The sequence below is a fragment of the Pieris brassicae genome, chromosome 1, assembly GCF_905147105.1.
Source record: "Pieris brassicae chromosome 1, ilPieBrab1.1, whole genome shotgun sequence".
In the NCBI taxonomy this organism is placed as follows: Eukaryota; Metazoa; Arthropoda; class Insecta; order Lepidoptera; family Pieridae; genus Pieris; species Pieris brassicae.
In genome coordinates, this window is record NC_059665.1 from 4,055,007 (window position 1) to 4,063,315 (window position 8,309).

Genomic DNA, 8,309 nt, shown 5'->3' on the forward strand with positions numbered 1-8,309 from the left:
CACAAGTACTGCCAACAGTGTACAATATCCCCTCAACGGATGCAGTTTGAACAAGCACTCAACAAGGAGTATAACTTATATAGCACTCATATTAGATTCAGACACCCCGACTTCACGTCGCCTCTTTTATTGAATTGCTGTCCCCAGCGTTAAACCAGTAGATATTGTTATACACTTTCCAGGGGAATTTGTTTCCTCGCTAATAAGAAATAAAGGCTAGAGTTGCGTTTAACGCAGCACCATCTCCTTCCTATTTCTGATAGCCTAGTACAAAATGCTCCTGTTACGTTTTCTAAATTTGCTTATTTTCTATATTTTGAAGGCAGGTAATATAAAATAGTAATAGAAACAATGTTATATTTATTTTATTTAAGCTGTTTATTATTGGGGAAAATTATTATAAATATTATAAACCTATATTCCGTTTCACCTAAGTATTTAAGGTGAAACGGAATTTTTCAAGTATGTAAAATAAGACATTCAACTAAAATACCGTTCAAACGAAATTTGTTTGTCTCTATTACAAAATTATGTTATTACAGGAAATTGTGTTGATTGATGACATCTTTTATATAAACAGCTACTAATTCTCAAATAAAATTCGCGTTACCATAAAGTATTCGCCTCACGTACATTGGAAATTTAACTAAATCTGTTTGAATGATAGTTCTTAGAAAGCTGTAAAGGATGCGGTGCCCCTATTTTTCTACGACCCGCATTGCTATCGGCTGTACCATCCTGTCGCATCCCAGTCGAGTCCCGATGCTATCGTCGAAAACACGCGACAACCACTTAAGTGCTTATCTCCTGGTATTTTATGCAGTTTCTTAGTGACAAATACTGAAGTGACTGGATAGTGAATAAAAAATACCTGTAAGTTTGTTTATAAATTAACCCTAAGTTAATAAAATGTAGTTAGATAGATATATTTTAAAAATATACCATCTTGCGGCAACTTATCAGGTACGTGGTTACCTTATTAGGTAGACCCTTTTTTTGCTTTATAAGATTAACTAAGAACCCACACAGGTATGAATTCCGCATAACACAGAACTTCAAAGGATTTTTTAAATTTTATACGCAGCGGCGTATTGGCGGAAGCAATGTTGTATGTAATACATCAAAGCACGAAATCTATCTATATGAATCTATCTATAATTATCTATCCTATGTATTGCAGTCAAATCTATACTAATAAACTTTTGGTTATGTCGATCACCAACCTTCTGGCGCTGTTTACAATCTCTATAAGTTTATCGCTTTGGTGCAGTATTTGGTTCACACAGAAGTAATAGTTGAGGTTTTGGTACGTAATACCTCACCTTGTAATGACAAAGGCGTTTTCCCCCCAAATTTAGGGGAAAATTATATAAGCGGGGGGTTTTAAGGGGCTTAGAGCAGTGTTGGCCTAGTGGCTTCAGCGTGCTACTCTCATCCCTGAGGTCGTAGGTTCGATCCCCGGGTGTGCACCAATGGACTTTCTTTCTATGTGCGCATTAAACAATAGCTCGAACGGTGAAGGAAAACATCGTGAGGAAACCGGCTTGCCTGAGACCCAAAAAGTCGACGTCGTGCGTCAGGCACAGAAGGCTGATCACCTACTTGCATATTCGATTAACAAATGATCATGAAACAGATAAAGAAATCTGAGGCCCAGACCTAAAAAGGTTGTAGAGCCATTTTTTTTAAGGGGCTACTTAAAAAAATGTCGTTTCTTTACAAATTATTTTAAGCCTCGAACCCAATCAACAAAATAAATCAAATATAGACTACAAGCGGGGCTGTATTATATATGTACTGATATATCAAAAAGCTATAATGCTCCAAGATCGAAATAACAGCAATTTTATACTACGTGAATGTATTTTTAACGCTTATTTAAAATGACCAAACCAAGTGTACAACAGAAACTTTAGTCGTTTTAATCGATTAATCGGCTAAAGCCCCATCTCTTTATAACACTTGCCAACTTACTAACTAACAACTTGCAATTTAAAAAAATACGTAGCATAAAAGCATAATACTTATCGAGTATAATAGATAATATAGAGTCATATATAGAAACATACAAGACTCGTGTTAGCGTGTGAAGAGTAAAAATAATTAAATCTACTTACAAAATATGCAAGTAATTAAGCCAATTTATCATGAGGCAGCCATATTGGCAGCTGGCTTATACATTAAACTAATTCTCTGTTTCAAAATTAATTTTAACTAGGGCAAATCCATCTCAATTTTAGTAGCGTTGATTAACCGGAAAATGAATTAGTGAACAAGTGTTTAAACAAAACTGACGTATTTTTATCAAAATATAATTTATATATGAACATCAATAAAAATCATACAAAATATATCATCAATAAATACTACAAATTAAAGTCTTACAAACAAAGGGCTTAGAAAGGACGAGAAGACATGGCATCAAACTCTCCACCAATATTTTCAATATTCAATTTTTTTATAAGAATATTAGGAACTGCAAAGTAAGTTCTTAAAGTAGAGAGTATGGCGACATCTACAACACAAACATAAAAAATACTAAATACTTATTAAGTCTTGGAAAATAACATCTTATCCTCAGCAGGACGTCTCCACTTGACAATGATGAAATGATTTACGATTTCCCCTTGCTACTTTTTCTATTGATTTTCATTTTTAATTATTTATTTCATTTTTTTAAGAGTATCGTTACCGTATCGAGTAAGTAGTTTTCATATTTTTAGTATGATAATAAATCTATACGTTCAAACCAAACCTTCGAGTTGAATGCTCTCCATAATATTATTTAAAGTCAATTTGTACAGCCCATCCCAATACAACAACGGAAACAGACAGTTTTCCCCCTTCCATTAGAACTAGTTACTGTAACTGGTCTATGACAAAACATAGGCGTTACAGTTGACAAACTGATTGATAACAGCAACGAATTTTAAAGGTGAATATTATTTCATTTACATAAACTTAAATTCACCAACGATTAAGCAAAATTCTCAGAATTTATCTCATTAAGCTATCAGTATCCGCTCATTCTTTAAAATTTGATAAAATTATTATCTGAAGATTCAATTATTGTATTTCAAATTATTTCACTCAAATTTTATGATCGCGCCGTCATATTACGTCCTGCTTTTAACTTCTTAGTCCATGGTATCCGAGAGATGTGCTTATATATAGGTAAATAATAACTAAACTAAGGTCAACTAACTGTACAGGATGGGGAGCGTAAAGAGGACATATGAATTAATTGTCACTAACTGTCGTGTGATAGGGGACGCGATGTGTCGTAATACTAAGATTGCGTTATTGTAACCGAAATTATTAAGTACATTAGTGTCGGATTCCCAACGTCCCCCTAAAAGCGACGGTACTAGAGTGTGTCAAGTATCAATTTGTATCAACATTTAGAATATATGGTATGAATAGGTTAGCTATTGAATTTAACATGATAGTATAAAAAAACAAAGTACTAATTCGTAAACGTCTACCAATTGTTGGACGCTTAGCAGATGGTATAATGATGCTAATCAAACAAATAAAAACCTTGAATATTTTACAGATCGAATGAGATATAGAAGAATGTAGTTATTATGGATTGGAAGAATTAGTAACAACAATGACAGTTCTAAAGTCATGGGTCCGGACCAAAACAGTGATTTGTGTGTTATCCATGCTGATGGCCATTGTTTTGCAAGTCACAAGTTTGAGTGGACCCAATGTGTGCACAGTGAAACAGAAGTAAGTAATATTCAATGTAAGATAATCTCCTATCAAAACAATTAACTATATAGGATCACTATCCTTAAGGCGCTCATGTGCCGCTGGAAAAGAACAAATCAAGTTCACGCTCGCGAAGATTTTTATTTAATATCTGTTAATAACTTGAGTACTTCTTCATTTAAAATACACATTGTAATACAAAATGTATAATAATAAATGCCTTCGTAACACAATTGATAAATTTAGGTTGATGGTCTTAGATATAAATTAAAAAAACAAAAGGCACAAGTTTGCAGACATGTGTATACCTATTGAAGCCTGGGTGCATTGCTGTTCCCCTAGTTTGTCTATTGGGACTATAGTTTTCCAGTTCAATTTCAGTAAAACTATTTTTATTATTGGTAGGTATTGTTATACCTATGCTTTATGCGTTATGCTTTTTAATAAACGTTTCAGGTACAACATAACGAAACGTGTGAAGTATCGCGCTCCAATGTCAGTGAGGACCTACGAGTGGTGCTTCTCAATGCCGCCGAGATGTTCCCGCTGGAAGACCGAGATGAGAGACCTGACGAGACTTGAAGTACAATAATTATACTGGCTTGCAATAATATACACCAATACACTGCTATACAATACATTAACAATGAATGAAGATCATTTAATAAGAACGAATAAAATCTCAGAAGATTTTTTTATAAATAAAAATATGTTATATACAATAATCAGACATCTGATGTGTAAAAGTATTTGTTATGGATGTCTAAACATATTATATAAAGTATAACATGAAAAATACGGAAATGTATATTAAAATATATGATATACCTTTTTCAGACACAGGAACGTACTGCAGACGTAGCCGTGTGCTGTCCAGGATATAAAATGAAAGAAGTTTCGTGTGTTCCTATTTGTCCAAACGGAAAGACTGGCAATAAATGCTCAGAAGGCAAGTCAAGCATTTAATTTAATACTATCGATCTAAACGGTACAAGTCCTTGGTTTAATGTTGGTTTTTATTTTTAGAATGTCCACCAAACAAATGGGGACCAAACTGTGTAAACAATTGTAAAAAATGTTTGAAAGGAACGTGCTCACCAATCACTGGAGATTGTGAATGCCTAGAAGGATGGCAAGGTGAGAGGTGGGTTACCACTTACATTATAAAACTGCTTGTCGCGTAACTTATTTAAAACATACACGAGTCAAATATCTGTTTAAATATGTTAGAAACATTTATGTATGTTCCCCATATCTCCTCAATCCTCTGTTTTATTATTACTTTGCCTAGGTTCAAAGCACTTCAACCAATATATTTAATAACGTAAGTTAAGTTAAGTTTTTATTGTGGATCCTTTAAGTATATAAGGTTTTTTGTTTTTTCAGTTGCAATATCCGCATGACTACACAACCCCCGCCTGCACTAATGGAAGAAATACTAACAACTACAAAGTCTACTCTTCAAACTTTACCTCCCTTTACTAAAACAGTTGCCACTGCCAAAACGGTTTCTTTAGAATCAACAACACCAGTGACTTATAACAGTCCAATATTTACTAAATATGCCACAAGTCTTAAAATTGAAGAATCGACGACCTCAACAAAAACAACTAAGATAGTAGCCAATGAAGCATATAGTAATGTTGCTTTACCCTCCACAACTGCTGGTATACCAATGTCTATAGTTACAACTCAGAAAGTGCCCACTACCTTTGTTTACAATAGAACCGAAACCCCCACAGAAGGTACGTCGACAAACTTAACTTCTGCGCATGTAACTTCAGTTTCTAAGCCTCCATTGTCTACTAAAACCATCCGAAACATCTTTATAACCACACCAATATCTTCTACGATTTACTCTACGTCTACTCCAGCTTTCAAAGAAATTTCAACCACAACCGAGGCCATAAAAATGATTGAAACTACCACAAAGTTTTTAAATGTCTCAAAATTTAAGCCCAAGGAAATTTGGATCAAGCCGTCTCAGAAAGGAAAATCAACAGAATTCAAATTGAAAATTAGTCCAAACCACGAACTAATACCCATAAGAAATGGAAGTAAGAATGATTCATCGTCAGAAATAACTACTCCGAGGACAATTATAGTTTCTATTATACCAACTTCAGTGTCACATGCTTCATTTAAAAGAATTGCTTTGACGACCGCCACTCACTTAGCTAGGAATACGAAAACGCAGAAAACGTACAACCAAAGTGTGGAAACTGGCTTTACAAGATCCATGGCAGCAACCCCTACCCAAGCACCCTTTACGATAAAAATATTAACTACACGCCAAAGAAATTTATCCACCACGACACCATTTATAAAAAATGTTACAAAAACAATGATACCAAAGACGTCGTCTATAAAAGCATTAACAAAAATTTCACCTGCCGCAAAACCTTCTAATATTACAAAGGTGGCTTTCACTACATCAACACTGAAAAATAAATCAACTAACAGCATGACGAATCTTGCAATTACAAATCAAAAATCTTTTTACAGCACTAACGCCATAGCTTTCCAAACTTCCACTAGTAAAGTTTCTGAAATAACAACTAGAGCGACCATAAATTTAAAAGATGAAAGAAAATACTTAAAAGACGAAATATTCAGAACTCTAGAGACCGCCCATGAAACGATTACTAAAAGTTCTAAAACAACTAACATTACCGAACAAGTTAAAACTACTATTCTCGTTAAAATTCCACCAAAGAAGACTAATCTGAGAAATACAACTAAAACGATTCCTAATACAATAACAACTGAGAGTCCGTCTGAAGATGAAACATTTCATATTTTAACAGAGCCGGAGCACATCACAGCAGTCATGACCGATAAGGAGAGAGAAAAAAATTCGCTTGATCTTATTTCTGTTGTAAGTGTCGTTGGAGGTATAATGATGGCAGTTATAACAGTGGCTGTAATAATAGTTATGTTTGAAAGGTGTAGGAGACCTAGATATGATGATATAAGGAAAATACACGATATACAGATGCGGGCTATGATGGGTAACGACGATCCGCCTCCGTATGTGAGGAGCATCTTTCATACACCATTACCAGGTTAGTAACTTAATAAATTTTTCATGATTTTCTGATAGTTTTATTATTTTGTTATTGTTACGATACATAACAATGTTTATCTCTGGGTAATAACTACTAGTTATTTTTAAATCAAACATTGTTCAATTTGATACAAAATTTCAACATTGGTGTATAAGGCCCATTAGCTCAGTTGGTTAGAGCGTCGTGCTAATAACGCGAAGGTCGCGGGTTCGATCCCCTCATGGGCCATTAATTTTTATATTTTTTCAGAGCCACCACGTTCAGAAAAGTGCCACTATCAACCAATATCCACTTTGGATAGAAACTTAAAACAATTTATGAGGCCAGTAGTCGTACAAAACATTTCACCGATAATGCTGGAAAACTTTCGAGGTATAATTATAATTCACATAATTGAGCATATTTATTACAAAATTAATATTTATATTATTATTTTTACTTTTAACTATTTTAATCCTTATGTTGTAGGCATTCTTGAATGTCATTATGATCACCTACCACAAAGAAGTCTAGAAGTATCTTCTCGGTCATCAATGGCGCCATCTATTAGCCATGAGGAACAACACGGCCATCGAACTTTAGCGGAGTATACCATTGACGCACTAAAATGTGAAGCGAAATTAGACATTATCGACAGTACCAATGCTGAGCCATTATACGCCGAAATCCCGTGTTGGAGACCACCATCTGAACACGCTATTGAAGTTATGAATTTAAACGGAGAAGCGGTCACGGAATTATGACCGTAGTGTTAGTTTAACCTTTGATCCACAGATGGCGCTAAATTAATTGCGCAGTAATAGTTCATAACAGAACTACGAACCCATTAAAATTACATTAATATTATTTAAATTCTTACGGTACATAACAGTTAATTAATAAAAGTATGTTTTAAAATATCACATAAATTGTTTACTTTATCTTTCATATTATTGTCGCTGCATGTGTCCTCGGCCTTTGGGCATTTCATATCGACACTACAATATTTAATGAAAACAAAATCAACAGATAATACGTTTAAAACATATGTATAGAGTATAATACTCCAAGTATAAATATTTTTTAGAAATTTTCTATAGGTTTTTTTTAAACGTGAGTCGTTATACTTTTGTTTTATATTTATAATTATTGGTTAATCATAAGTATGGGCGTACATAGAACAGGAATCAGGTGGGCCGTGCCCACCAAAGGGACAACAGAGGCCCACGCAACCTTCTAAAATAACACTACATTCGTTAATACTCTTTAGCCGTAGGTAGGTTTTATTTATTTTAATTATTTGTTCATGGAATTTCATAATTCGTAGAATTAATACATATTTATTTAGCGTTGGATTGATAAGTGATGAACGTCAGGGTCAACGCGTGGGCTTATATTATCTTACGTTTCCTTTAATAACACAACTAATTATCAGTAGGTATATATGAAAGTTGAAATAATAACGCTCTACACAGTTATATGCTGCATGAATAACATTGTTATTAAATTATTTGCTAAAACAATATCTCCATCAACACCATTCAC

The 8,309-nt window shown here is 34.0% G+C and overlaps 1 protein-coding gene and 1 non-coding gene across 5 annotated transcripts; both read left to right on the forward strand.

Moving 5' to 3' along the window:
* The first annotated feature begins 761 nt into the window (after positions 1-761).
* Positions 762-7,681, forward strand: LOC123715957 (uncharacterized protein PB18E9.04c). Of its 4 annotated transcripts, none has more exons than XM_045671367.1 (8): positions 762-873; positions 3,557-3,735; positions 4,174-4,300; positions 4,555-4,666; positions 4,744-4,861; positions 5,104-6,782; positions 7,035-7,157; positions 7,254-7,681. In XM_045671367.1, the coding sequence occupies exons 2-8, from the start codon at positions 3,614-3,616 to the stop codon at positions 7,526-7,528; spliced, it is 2,556 nt and encodes an 851-aa protein (XP_045527323.1). In that variant the 5' UTR covers positions 762-873; positions 3,557-3,613; the 3' UTR covers positions 7,529-7,681. The 4 variants fall into 4 exon arrangements, with proteins under 4 accessions (XP_045527323.1, XP_045527314.1, XP_045527331.1 ...); XM_045671358.1 differs by lacking the exon at positions 762-873 and adding an exon at positions 3,350-3,423; XM_045671375.1 differs by lacking the exon at positions 762-873 and adding an exon at positions 3,351-3,413.
* Trnai-aau lies at positions 6,940-7,013 on the forward strand. Its single transcript has one exon. It is a non-coding gene; the product is annotated as a tRNA-Ile (tRNA).
* Positions 7,682-8,309: the final 628 nt, after the last annotated feature.